General features: G+C 38.6%; 1 protein-coding gene across 3 annotated transcripts in view; it reads right to left on the bottom strand.

Moving 5' to 3' along the window:
* The window catches only part of UBN2 (ubinuclein 2), an 80,123-nt gene that overhangs the window by 23,320 nt on the left and 42,696 nt on the right, over positions 1 to 14,107 (bottom strand). For 2 of the 3 annotated variants that reach the window (XM_021079092.1, XM_003360116.5), the window contains 6 exons: positions 11,630 to 11,759; positions 8,377 to 8,495; positions 7,603 to 7,716; positions 6,890 to 7,033; positions 6,117 to 6,167; positions 2,320 to 2,362 (listed from right to left, as the gene is read on the bottom strand). In XM_021079092.1, the coding sequence (XP_020934751.1) occupies positions 2,320 to 2,362; positions 6,117 to 6,167; positions 6,890 to 7,033; positions 7,603 to 7,716; positions 8,377 to 8,495; positions 11,630 to 11,759 (601 nt within the window). The remainder of the gene's footprint in view (positions 1 to 2,319; positions 2,363 to 6,116; positions 6,168 to 6,889; positions 7,034 to 7,602; positions 7,717 to 8,376; positions 8,496 to 11,629; positions 11,760 to 14,107) is intronic. The other variant, XM_013990786.2, reaches the window with a different exon arrangement.

Genomic DNA, 14,107 nt, shown 5'->3' on the forward strand with positions numbered 1-14,107 from the left:
CACCTATATCAGATCTTCAGATACTATTCCAAATCCACCTGTTCAGAGACTATCCTCTCTTATCCTCCTTACACCTGGGAGAAATTCTGCCTTCAACACACCTTCCCGCTTGTACAGCATGGTTTGTTAGGACACTGACCCTAACTCTCTGCTTCCTCACACTTCCGCTTTTGCATGCCCTGTCCTACAGCTACCAAGAGCCACTACAGAGAGAAACTTGTACATCAAACTGGCAGATGATACAATTCAAGCACTTAAATTATGCTTTCTATTCATTACAGTAGAAGTCATTTGTAATTTACTCAACATACATTCACTATGAGCCAGGCACTATGCTAAGAAAACATTAAGAGTATTAGGAATTAAAACTCTGAATATCTAAGAAAGTATCTTCTGTTCTATCCAAAACAAAAAACAAAAAAAAAACTTTCTTAAAATTCAAGGAAGAGATTAGAGAATTAGAGAACAGTTTAAAATACTCAAAGAGCAAAAGAATTAAAAAGTATCTTTCTCTTAAGAAAAACAAGTACTTGACTCAAACCCAAACCCCAAAGTCTTATTACTTATTTATTTTTGCTTTTTTTTTTTTAAGGGCCATACCTGCGACATATGCAAGTTCCCAGGCTAGGGGTTGAACTGGAGTTGCAGCTGCTGGCCTATACCACAGCCATGCAGGATCCAAGTCGGGTCTGCGACCTACACCACAGCTCACGGCAACACCAGATCCTTAACCCACTAAGCAAGGCCAGGGATTGAACCCGCAACCTCATGGTTCCTAGTTGGATTTGTTAACCACTGCGCCACAACGGGCACTCTGGCATTTTCTACAATAAGCATTTCCTTGTATTTCCTTTAGAACTGAAATAGGTATTTAAGGGGCAGCAGAGCAGAAAAAAAAATGCAGTTTTTCCATTTTGGAAAAGGAATAGGTAATTTAATCATAAAGAAATGAACAAAACAGGTAATTCCCCTGTATCATTCTAACACATCCATTATTAGAATTCTGGTAAATTATAATCATGTTGAATAGATGTATCAACCCTTTATGAGTTTTACGAGTTTAACAAGAGTATTTAATCTGTATTCAAAGAGCCCTAGGACCACAGGGTAGCAAACATGACCTTCTCGTCATAACCTCATAAGCAAAGAAACTATTCAAAGAGATGAAGTCTATGGGAAAAGTTTAAAATCTAAAAGGTGTGGGCTTTCATTACAATTTTATTTTATTTTATTTATTTTTGCTTTTCAGGGCTGTACCTGCAGTATATGGAAGTTCCTGGGCTAGGGGTTGAATCAGAGCTGCAGCTGATGACCTACACCACAGCCACAGCAATGTGGGATCCAAGCCATATCTTGACCTGCACCACAGCTTACAGCAATGCTGGATCCTTAACCCACTGAGCGAGGCCAGGGATTGAACCTGTGTCCTCATGGATACTAGTCAGTTTCGTTTCTACTGAGCCACAACAGTGACTCCTCATTACGATTTTAACCTCAAATGATTATAGTTTTCACTTATAGAGGTTATACTTTGTTTAACTTTGCTTTGTCTATTTTGATAGGATATTTTTTGTCCCCCTTTGTACTTCTTTAAATAATAAAAACTTTTAAGTTAAATTACTTTATGTTCTAAATCCAATAAATCCATCACTTGCCCTTCTTAGGGATCTAATTCTGTTGGTTGTTTCTGCTGACTCTCACTCACGGTAACTTATCTCCTCGTGTACTCTGTACTTGCAGATTGTAAACTCCTGTTCGACACAGGATATCTGCAGTGAGCCTTTGGGGCCTGGGATGGAGGTGCATTACTCCAGAGAGAATTGATTTCCCAGTGCTCTGGGTTAATGCTAATCTAACTACTTTATTTTCTTGGCTTGAGGTTTTCCCAAATCATTCAAGTAATGTAAATTAAACTCCTAAATCAGGGACTGTTTTCATGGAGGACTTCCTTCCCCTAATCCAGAACACAGGCCAAGACACACACATTTCTTAATCTTTCAGCTGGTGGGTAAATTTCTTTTCTAGGATTTTTACAATGTTTGAAAACACCCATCTTAAAAGTATGGTATCTATCAATCTGCTAAATACGACAGATTGCAAATCTATGTTAATCTTTTCACCCTAAAATACATTTTTTTGGAGGTGGCACCACCATGCAGAGGTTCCTGGGCCAAGGACTGAACCCAAGCCACAGCAGAGACCTGAGCCACTGCAGTAACAACGCACGATCCTTGACCAACTGAGCTACCACGGAACTTCTTAAGAATGTATTTAACAGTCACCAATTATGACTAATTAAAGATTTGGTTCAATACTTACCTTCACTTTGGGTTTCGGTGCAGGAATCACCTTTTTCTTTGCCCTAAGACAAAAGATTGAAAAGGAGGTCATTTCAGTAGTAGTTAAGTCACTCATTAGGAAATTATAACACATAATCTTGTAACTATATGGGTAAATAATTTCTTCTGCTATTTGGGAAGCTCTCTGAAGGAAGGAAGTATATATGTTATATAAGTGCTTAGTTGATATGTGAATTTACAGAAAAATTATCTAGAATGAAGGCTAAATCATTAGTAAAATGTGAAATGTAGATGATAAAGTTTGTTAAAAAATTAAATGTAAATATTCAAAATAAAATAATTCAAAACAGGCAACAAAGCTGCCTAAGGAGACTAATTTCAAAGAAATGGTAAGAATTTGTAATTATTTCAGAAAAAAGGAACTGCAAGCTTGAATTAAACCATGCTAAAAAGTACAGGGGGCATTGTTTAAAAAAAACCTTAAGTTTTTAAAGAAAATTATTTTAAATATAATAATTCAAATTGAAAATGTGAAAATGACAGAACAAAGGCAATAAAAAAAAAATACCATGGAACCTTGGAACTTTTGGGAACCAGTGTGAAAAACTTATTCCATAGCCAAGAGAAAGTACTCAACTGTTTGCTGAATAATTAAAGGGCTGAAAAACTAAAATACTTCACATTGTCTGAATATTTCTACTTCACTAAGTTAAAACGCCATCAATTAGGAGTTTCCATCGTAGCACATTGGAAATGAATATGACTAGGAACCATGAGATTTTGCGTTCGACCCTGGCTTCACTTGGTGGGTTAAGGATCTGGCATTGCCATGAGCTGTGGTGTAGGTCGCAGCTCGAATCTGATGTTACTGTGGCTGTGGCTTAGGCCGGCAGCTACAGCTCCGATTTGACTCCTAGCCTGGGAACCTCCATATGCCGCGGGTGTGGCCCTAAAAAGACAAAAAGACAAAAAAAGAGCCATCATTTAAATTAACAAATATGGTGGAGTTTTCCTGTGGCACAGTGGGTTAAGGCTCTGGCATTGTCACTGCAGTGGTTTGGGTTGCTGCTATGGCATGGGATTGATCCCTGGACCAGAAATTTCCACATACCATGAATGTGCCCCCCCCCCCAAAAAAAGTATCTTGATTAACATTTTATTGCCAATCTACAACTTCATTAAGGCAACAGTTAATATTCACGACTTCCAGGCCCATATTACCACACAGATTCCTACCTTTTTTTTTTTTGGGCCTCACCGTGGCCTGTGGAAGTTCCCAGGCTAGGGGTTGAATCAGAGCTGCAGGTGCTGGCCTACACCACAGCCACAGCAACACAGGATCCAAGCCTGTCTGCAACCTACAAGACAGCTCACAGCAATGACAGATCCTTAACCCACTGAGTGGGATCAGGGATTGAACCTGCATCCTCATGGATGCAAACTGGGTTCGTTACTGCTGAGCCACAAAGGGAACTCCATAGTCTTACTTTTTTTTTTTTTTTTTTTTGGTCTTTTTGCCATTTCTTGGGCCGCTCCCGTGGCATATGGAGGTTCCCAGGCTAGGGGTCCAATCGGAGCTGTAGCCACCGGCCTACGCCAGAGCCACAGCAATGTGGGATCCGAGCTGCGTCTGCAACCTACACCACAGCTCACAGCAACGCCGGATCGTTAACCCACTGAGCAAGGGCGAGGATCGAACCCGCAACCTCATGGTTCCTAGTCGGATTTGTTAACCACTGCGCCACGATGGGAACTCCAGTCTTACTTTTTTTTTTTTTTTTTTTTTTGTCTTTTTGCTATTTCTTTGGGCCGCTCCCGCGGCATATGGAGGTTCCCAGACTAGGGGTCAAATTGCAGCTGTAGCCACCGGTCTACGCCAGAGCCACAGCTACGTGGGATCCGAGCCACGTCTGCAACCTACACCACAGCTCACGGCAACGCCGGATCCTTAACCCACTGAGCAAGGGCAGGGACCGAACCCACAACCTCATGGTTCCTAGTCGGATCCGTTAACCACTGCGCCACGATGGGAACTCCTGGGTCTTACTTTTTGATACAAAACAAAATACACAGTTAGCCATAATAATGAAGATACTGAAAAAAAAGAGAACTGAGAGGATCTATGTAAACACTTGCTTTAGAATTAAAGGAATAAATTATTCATACTTGAATTGTAACATATGTGTTTTTAGAACTATAGGGAAAATTAAAGGCCAGAAATATTACTGACATACATATAAACTCATTATATATATATAGATATAATGCACATACACATACATGCATCCAATACCTCTACCCTGGGACATCCAAACCACCTGCAACAAACTCATCCTCTAAAATGTATAAAACCAAACTACTCCAAAAATTTTCTTTAATTAAAAAAAATGACTGATTTTTAAAAAAATTTTTTGTTAAAGTATAATGGATGATAGTGGATGTTCTATCAATTTCTGGTGTAAAACTACCCCAAATTTATACTTCCAAAACAAAAATAGATCTAAAAACTACTACCAATTCAATACATCTCTGATGATATACTCAAAACGTGTTCTTCCTGGAGTTCCCATTGTGGCTCAGTGGAAACAAATCTGATTAGCATCCATGAGGGCAAAGGTTTGATCCCTGGCCTTGGTCAGTAGGTTAAAGATCTGGCATTGCTGTGAGCTGTGGTGTAGGCCAGCGGCTACAGCTCCAATTCAACCCCTAGCCTGGGAATCTCCATATGCTGTGGGTGCGGCCCTAAAAAAAAAAAGTGTCCTTACTAAAAGCTGTAAAAAAAATTCCATCTACCATAATGGTAAACAAGGAGAAGGGGAATTTTGCAATGTAACCGGAAGATGTTAACCAGACCTCTTAGCAAGAGTACTGAACTAGACTGCTCAGTAAATGCTCAGTGACTTACTAATTTCATAGTTTATTAACCCTTAATACTACATTCTAGGCTACATATAATTAGCTTTAAGTTGTGGTAAAAATAAAATCCTTGTCAAGTTAACCAGTATTCATCCAAAAATTTAACTATGGAAAAACAATGCCTTTTGTACTACTATCTGTCAGGATAAGAGACTTTTCTTTAGCAATTACAACCCTAATGAAATATCCAGTTTTGAACAAAAGGAAGGACATGAAGGACTGCAGAATACTTTGCAAGGCAAGGCTGGGTAGGTATATATATATATGTGTGTGTGTGTGTGTATAGAACTGTAGGACTGTAGGGTGTGGGTGGGTGTGTGGGTGGGTGGTGTGTGTGTCTGTGTGTCTGTGTGCACAGAACTGCCTTGGAAAGCATGGGGCTAACAGATTACCTATGTACATGGTCATTAAGAGGGAACGAAAAAAGGACCCATGAAAAAGGACCCATAAGAACTTGAGGGCAGAAGGGCCCAGGAACAAAGAAAACTACCAGAGCCTTCCTGTTGACATGGCTTCTCGCTACCAGATCTCAAGCCAGTATGTGTTACATTATGGATCCAGGTTTTAGAGATTGGCCTGACAAATATTTACAGATAATGTGTCCTGAGGTCTACAAAATCAATAGTCAAAATGATGGGTTTTTTGGCCCACATCCACAGCACACGGAAGTTCCCAGGCCAGAGACTAAACCCACGCCACTCAGTGACAATGTCGGATCCTTAACCCATGGAACCATTGGACAACTCAGATTTTTTTTCAAAGGTGGTGATAAGAGAGAGATTGTCTAAATGTATGTTTAAGTCCGATTTTACCTAGCATTTAATAATAAAGTTTTTGTTTACTAAAGCACATACTGTGAATAAAAATAAAGGAAGAAATCTGGAGGTTGCATTTACTCACGGAGCAGAAGTAAGATGATTATGTACACTCCGACTTTCCTTAAAAAGCATTCTGGAAAAAGCAAGAGGACACCATTACCTTTCCACAGCAGACAGTAACATGATAATCACTGTGTCATTTTCACCATTTGAATATCAATAGGCTACTACTTGCTTATTTACCAGGTAGACTTATTATGATACAATCCATTCAATCATCTATTTTAAGGGCAGTCTGATATTACCTCTTCATTTAAATCTTTTAACAGATCAACAGGTGTTTTCGGTTGATTTGAGACGAACACTTTAGGATCACAGGCTGAGACGGCCAAGTCAACTGTCTTTAAACTGAGCCACTCTTGGTGCTGGAGACACCACTCTACACTGACTACTCTGAGTACAACGGAGACTGGGCCTCTTTTTCTATGCTTGAAATCTCACACTCAGTTACTCATCCTCATAATACCCAGATGAAGCGCCCCCTCTCAAGGTGCATAACCTTCTCCCCCACCCCCTTTTCTCTATTAGCAAATACAGGTGCAAAACAGAAAAAGTGGTCAGTTAAAAAAAAAAAAATCACCTTTATCTATCTCTATATCTCTATGACCGTGTGACTAACGGTTTTCTCTCTTAAGTGAGCAAAGATGTCAAAGCAGAGATCATCTGAGGTGACTGTACAGAATTTTAAACACACTAGGTTCTTAGGAAAATGAACGTCATACATGTGTGTATATGTGTGTCTTTAATAACAGCAAAAAGAAAGCAAAATAAAATCTAGGATGGCGTATTTCTTACCTTGCCTGCATCCAGCCCTTAGGCCACAATGGTTTCACCTCTGTCTCCATAAAGGATTTAAGATAATCCTCAGCAGACTGGCTTTTATTTGGCTCTAACTCATAGCATCCCAATTTGATCTCAACAAGGTTACATAACAAAGTTCTAAACAGATTAAAAATATATATTTATATATACATCTGACTGCAAAGTTGTAGAAAATTAAGCTTGAAACAGACTTTTTAAAAGCACACAAATCTGACAGCAATAATAAAGAATATTATCTGAAGAACTCAGACGACAACATGAAGATCATTCCTAACACACACCATTCAGTGCACTACAGCCAAACGCCCAGCATGAAATGACTTCCTTAGACACCTTTAATCTAGGCACCAAAGGGGTAGGCCTACAATTAAACTCTCTACTTGGAGGACAGAAGTGCTGGTAAGAAAGATGACTGATTACACAAACAGACGGACTACTTCACCTCTGCAACCAGTATGACTTACTCAGGAAGAAGATTAGCTTATAAAAAGTACTATATGAAAATAAAATTGCTACAACTCTAATAATATTAGAACCAAACTAATCTTCTCTTGAATAAATCTTTCCTACACACTAACTTTTGGTTGTTTCCAATCTAGGTTTCTATTTACTATAGATTCTTTTTAGGAAAAACCTTACTTTTGCATTATCTATTTGGTTAAAAGTGAGTTTTGGTTAAATCTTACCTGATGGTGTCATCCCAGTGGAATTTCTTCCTTGGTCCTATGACACGTTTCCCTGGTTTCTCATCATCATCTTCCTCGGATCCATTTTTTTCTCGTTCTTCATCTGTTTGAAACCTAAAAATAAAAAACATTTTAGGGGAGTTCCCATCGTGGCTCAGTGGTAATGAACCCAACTAGTGTCCACGAGAACGCAGGTTCAATTCTTGGCCCCACTCAGTGGGTTAAGGATCCAGCGTTGCTGTGACCTGTGGTGTAGGTTGCAGACTTGGCTCGGATCCCGAGTTGCAAAGAAAAACATTTTATGAAGCCAAATTTTAATCCAACATTGCCTATATGCTCCACAGATAGCTGCTGAATTGCTCAACTGAATGTTAACTCAAAAGACAGGGTAAGTAATACTTTAAATTCAAAGGGCATTATAAAGTGCTCTGGTAAATGAAGTCTTCAAATCTAAAATAAAGGCATGAACACTTATATTTAGTTCAGAAAATATTTGTATCCAACTTCAAGCAGTCAAGTAGGTCAACGTGAAATGTCTGAGCAGTGTCAGCTCTGGCTGTGATCACACCCATTCAATGAATCAACAGACTTTTTGACTTTCACACCAAAGAGACTGAGTGGGAAGTGACTTGTCACTTAGAAAATATTCAATTATACCACTTCAGTGGCATATGTGGATTTCTACTTGGCAATGACGTCCACTTAAGACCAATTCCTAAGTGCCACAAGTATTTCTCAAATGCAAAATCCAGTACAAATCGAAGAGGTACATACTTGGCACACTTAGCTTGATTACGAGCCTGGCAGTCCTCCTGGTATTTAAATAGCTGTTCAGGCATGACATTGCTAACAGCCAGTTTCAGTTTTTGCAGAGGTTCTCTTAAACGATCATCCTGAGGGAGAGAAAAATAATGAAAGTTTTTTCAAACAAATTTACAAACCTTATTTGCAAGAAGATCCTCAAAAGATGAAATCTGGGTTTTAGACACTGATCACAGTTGAAACGGTAGCATATTTAAATACGGACATTTCTCCCACAACACTGACTTCTCATAATGCACACTGGATATAAAGTTAGGATAACCACACATCCCAGGCAGCCAAGAGGAATCCTAGTTTTTACCTGCTGCCTCAGCATAATTATTAATAATGCTAAATTACATTCTTAAAAATGCTCCATATTTGGCCAGTAAATTATATGGACATTTTAACATAATAAAATGCTTAAATAGAGAACAAAATCTACATTGTGCAAAGTACTACTAGTTAATCCTGTTATAATGGGGAACTAGTACCACAAAAAGAGATTCTGCTTTGGAAGACTGCAATGCACGATGTGGCTTGCCAACTACCCACAGGATGCCAGTATTCTGCTTTCTTGTTTATTGTTAGTAATTGTGACTTATGTTGCAAGCAGAAATTCAAGGTCAAGGCGAAAGTGAAAGAGGAAACTGGGACTCTTACTCATGTGGGTTCAGGGCAAAAAGAAAAGCAAGCAGAAGTTTGCATCTGACAGCTTTAAGCAATCAATTTATTATTTTCATCTTGCAAGTAACAAAATATATATGTAACTATCAAGAACATACTTTTTATTACTGGTATAGGTACAGAAATATTATAAGACTTCACTTTTCTTCACTGACATAACTGTTTAAAATGTGATTTTTGGTAAGGAAAGGATTTTTAGGAATGCAATTATGTTATGGTAGGTGTTTTACAAATTAAATCATCTTATTTTATTATTAACATCAATTTATTAATAAAAACACAATATAAATATTACTAATAAGCATTTTACCTATTTCATGCATACCAATTAATAAAGACTGTACATGTGACAGTGTCTGCAGTAAAATCCCATTTAAAGAAAAGCAAAACATCCAGTATCATGGTTTCTGGGTGATCTCATTTTAAGAATGACCGAGCTGAGACTATCTGTCTGAAAACAACCCGAATAGCCAACAGTGAAATGAATAAATTAACTGAGAAATAGTCATACAATGAAACACTGTACACAGAGCAGTAAAAATGGAGTTCCGCCACATATAAAGACAGATAAATCTGAGATACATAATGTTGAGTGTAAAAAAGCAAGCTGCAAAAGAAAACAGACAGTATTACTCCATTTATATGAAGCTCAAAGATGCATTAAAAAAAAAACCCAATATAATGTTTGGGGATACAAATACACACGATTATACAATATAAAGAAGAGCAAGGGTTAGATAAATGTCTTTCTTCCAAGAGAAAGAGACACCGAGAGACAAGAGAGACAAGAGACACTGTCCAGGCAGAAGTGCAAAATCTGAGACCTCAAATAAATTTCACTTGTTCATTAAACTGCTTTACTGAGAAAGAACTATAGTTTCTCAATAAAAACAGAATTGTTTATTAACAAAAGTATTATAGTACCTATAATAAAGAATTCTATGCCTGTCAGATGACACCCACCACTGAGGTCCAGGGCATGACACTTAGGCCCCTATGTGTACCATGGTGGGCCTTAAAGAGGCAGCTGGGAAGTGTGACTCTCATCCCCTGACCAGAAAAGTTCAGACTGACTGAAAATAATAATCAGATTTTTCACCCCCAAAATATGGATTCACATAAGACAGCTTAGTTAATTGCAGGTGGTTCTTCTCTAATACAAAACCTTGGAAATAGTAATCTTATCTGCAGAGGCACATAAAAGGGTAAAAGCGAGACAAGAGGAGGTAGAGAGAAACATAATTAACCCAGATTATCACTTCCTATCCCTTCCTGGCTGCATTCTTGCCGTTAGGTCCACAAAATACCTTTATTCATAGAAAAAAAAAAGTCCTTTTTTGGTCTTAGACTGCATTCGTGGTGTTTTCTATAACTTGCAAGTTGTAAATACTTTAAAACTATACAGTCATACAGTCAAACAAATAATGAAAGGAAGGGTAATCAGGGTAGTGAAGGTACTGAAACCCATTCTATATAAAATAAAGAAAGGGACATAATAAATGCTTTCAAAAATATGAAAGCCACAGGAGTTCCCTGGGGCTCAGTGGGTTAAGGATCTGGCACTGTAACTGCTGTGGTTCTGGTTACTGGTTCGTGGCATGGGTTTGACCACTGACCTGGGAATCTCCCCATGCTGCTGGTGCAATTAAAAAGGTAGATAAATAATGAGACCTGTGAATAAACTCTAAAGCAGAATTAGGACCAATGAGATGGAAAGCAATTGGATTTGGCTCAATGGATGAAAGAACTTCATCATATTGTATTGAAATAAGTTTCTGATCACCGAAAGCATCCAAAGCTGGACAATCAGAGAGGCTGTGGTAGAGAAGAATCTAGCAAAACATGGATGATTACAGTAAATAATCTTTGCATTTACATGCAACCCCACTGGTCTTTATAATGTCAGTGTGAGCAGATATGTATAAGTCCATTTTAAGAAAAAAAAAATGGATTTCATACATATATCATAAAATATATATGTTGAGGGCAAAGTTGTGTCAGTTGTGCAACTGAGGTTAATTTACCTCATCCAAGAAACATTAGAAAATATTATTTCTTATATAAACCCATTAATTGATGACAAGTAATTGTTTTCCAGGGGATCCAACATGCCTTTAAGAACATTCTATGGTTACTGGAGTTCCCGTCGTGGCTCAGTGGTTGATGAAGTGGACTGTGAACCATGGGGTTGCAGGTTCGATTCCTGGCCTTGCTCAGTGGGTTAAGGATCCAGCGTTGCCGTGAGCTGTGGTGTAGGTTGCAGACGCGGCTTGGATCCCTCGTTGCTGTGGCTCTGGCATAGGCCGGCGACTACAGCTCTGATTTGGACCCCTAGCCTGGGAACCTCCATATGCCGCAGGAGCAGCCCAAGAAATGGCAAAAAAGACAAAAAACACACACACAAAAAAGAACATTCTATGGTTATTAAATACATACAATGTGACTATAAGGCAATTAATACACAAAAGCAACAAAGAGAAATCAGTCTCTTTACAGGCTATAAAACCCCAGATGCAGTTATTATTGCTCCTCCTCTTACCTGAACGTTGAGATGTAACTTCTTTAGACGTTTTACCAGTGTTTCTTTATTACATGGCACGAAAGCTTCAAGGTGGGAGTAGACACCGCTACGAATGACAGGGCCTAGTTCCTGGAGCTGTAACTCAATGCTAACCAAAAACAACAAGTAAGTACAGAATTTCTTTTACAGAGTAACACACACATAAGCAAGGAGGCAGAGGCAGTGATGCTTTTCTCCTTTTATCTTTCTGTGATTTCCTAGACAGTATTTTTCAAGGAAAAAAAAAACTTCACCAATAAATAGTAATGCTACAAAAAATTAAAATGAGTCTAGTTTAACAGCAGAACTTATAACCCCAAACAAACTGGCAGATAATTTTTTTCTTTTCTTTGGCTGTGCCTGCGTCATGTGGAAGTTCCTGGGTCAGGGACTGCACTGGAGCCACAGCAGTGACAACATCAAATCCTTTACCACTAGGCCACCAGGAAACTCCTTTTTTATTTTAAACCGAAGTACTGGTGATTTACAATATTGTGTTAGTTTCAGGTGTAAAGGAAAGTGATTCGGTTTTATATATATGTCTTCTTTCCAGATTCTTTTCTAGCACAGATTGAATATAGTTCCCTGTGCTATACAGTAGGTCCTTGCTATTTATCTATTTTATATTGAGTACTATGTGTCTGTTAATCCTAAATTCCTAATTTATACACCCCCACACATCTTCAGGCAAATAATTTTTTGTTGCCGGGGCAAAGTCAACATTTTTGGGTAGAGCACAGAAACTCCGTTATTTACCAAAAGCTCATTTCCTCAAAGAGCTATCACATTTCCCCTCACCACACTGCAACTGCTATGCTAGAGAGCCACGGTTTCAGTGAGTTCTTAGACTATTTTCCCCTTAAAGGTGTTTGAACAAATTATAGATTCAGAAGAGGCAATGCCCTTCGCGCTATACATAAGGAATCTTTTATCCATCTTTGTTTCCCTAATTATGCCTCCACTGCACACTAACTATTTAACAGTCAATTTACTTCAATTCTCTAGTATCTGTGAAAAGGGTATGTGGGGAGTTCCCATCGTGACTCAGTGGTTAACGAATCCAACTAGGAACCATGGGGTTGCAGGTTCAATCCCTGCCCTTGCTCAGTGGGTTGAGGATCTGGCATTGCCACGAGCTGTGGTGTAGGTCGCAGACGCAGCTGGGATCCCGCATTGCTGTGGCTCTGGCATAGGCTGGTGGCTACAGCTCCGATTCGACCCCTAGCCTGGGAACCTTCATATGCCACAGGAGCAGCCCAAGAAAACGGCAAAAAGACAAAAAAAAAAATTGAAAATTAAAAAAAAAAAAGGGTATATGGCCTAGTAGTTATTTTAAAAAATTAAAGAAAAAAAAAAGGAGGAAGAGTTTATAACAGCCACCAACTCTCAGCAAGACAAGCCTAATAAACAACTGAGGTTTCTAAAAGAATTAGTTAACAGTTTTTAGGGGGAAAAAAGAAACCCTGCCAGCTCAAATGTACCCAACACTTGTAAGATGTACTGCAATTTCAGAAACAATGAAATGCAGAAAACTATGCTCTTTAGAATTGACAGTGGAAAATTCTTGGTATTAGAGAAGCCAAACATAATAAAATAAATAAATAAAAACAAATTTTTTTTTTTTTGGAGCCAGAGGGTCAAATGCACAGGCTCATATGGAGGACAATCACTATGGTCACAAGCTCTGTGTAGAAATATTTGGTTATATGACATGGTTAAATCTTTATTAAAAGTTTAGACTCTGGGTAGCAATCTAGGTTTGCCCCATTATTAAAGGTTAGTTAAAGCTGAAAATAAATTATAAACTCCAAGCAGTAAGAGATTCCAAGAACGCTGACTGACTCAATGACCTACATATAAAAACCAGTGGTCTATGGCAAACAGTATGGAGGTTCCTCAGAAAACTAAGGATAGAGTTACCATAGGATCCAGCAATCCCATTCCTGGGCATATATCCAGACAAAACTATAATTCAAACAGATACATGCACCCCTATATAAATACAGCAGCACCATTCACAATCGCCAAGACATGGAAACAACCTAAGTGTCCACTGACAGATGAATGGATACAGAAGATGTGGTACATATATACAATAGACTACTACTCAGCCATAAAAAAGAACAAAATAATACCATTTGCAGCAACATGGATGGAATGAGAGATTATCACACCGAGTGAACTAAGTCAGAAAGAGGAAGACAAATACCATATCATACCATTTATAAGTGGAATCTAAAATATGGCACAAATGAACTTATCTACAAAATAGACTCACAGAGAACAAACTTGTGGTAGCCAAGAGGGACGGACTTGGGAGAAGGATGGAGTGGGAGGCTGTAGCAGATGTGAGCTATCTCACAGGTGGGATAAAAAACAACAAGGTCCTACTATACAGCCCAGCAGTTGAACTATATTCGACGTCCTGAGATAGTGCGTAATGGAAAACAATATATT

The sequence above is a fragment of the Sus scrofa genome, chromosome 18 (assembly GCF_000003025.6).
Source record: "Sus scrofa isolate TJ Tabasco breed Duroc chromosome 18, Sscrofa11.1, whole genome shotgun sequence".
Taxonomy (NCBI): domain Eukaryota; kingdom Metazoa; phylum Chordata; class Mammalia; order Artiodactyla; family Suidae; genus Sus; species Sus scrofa.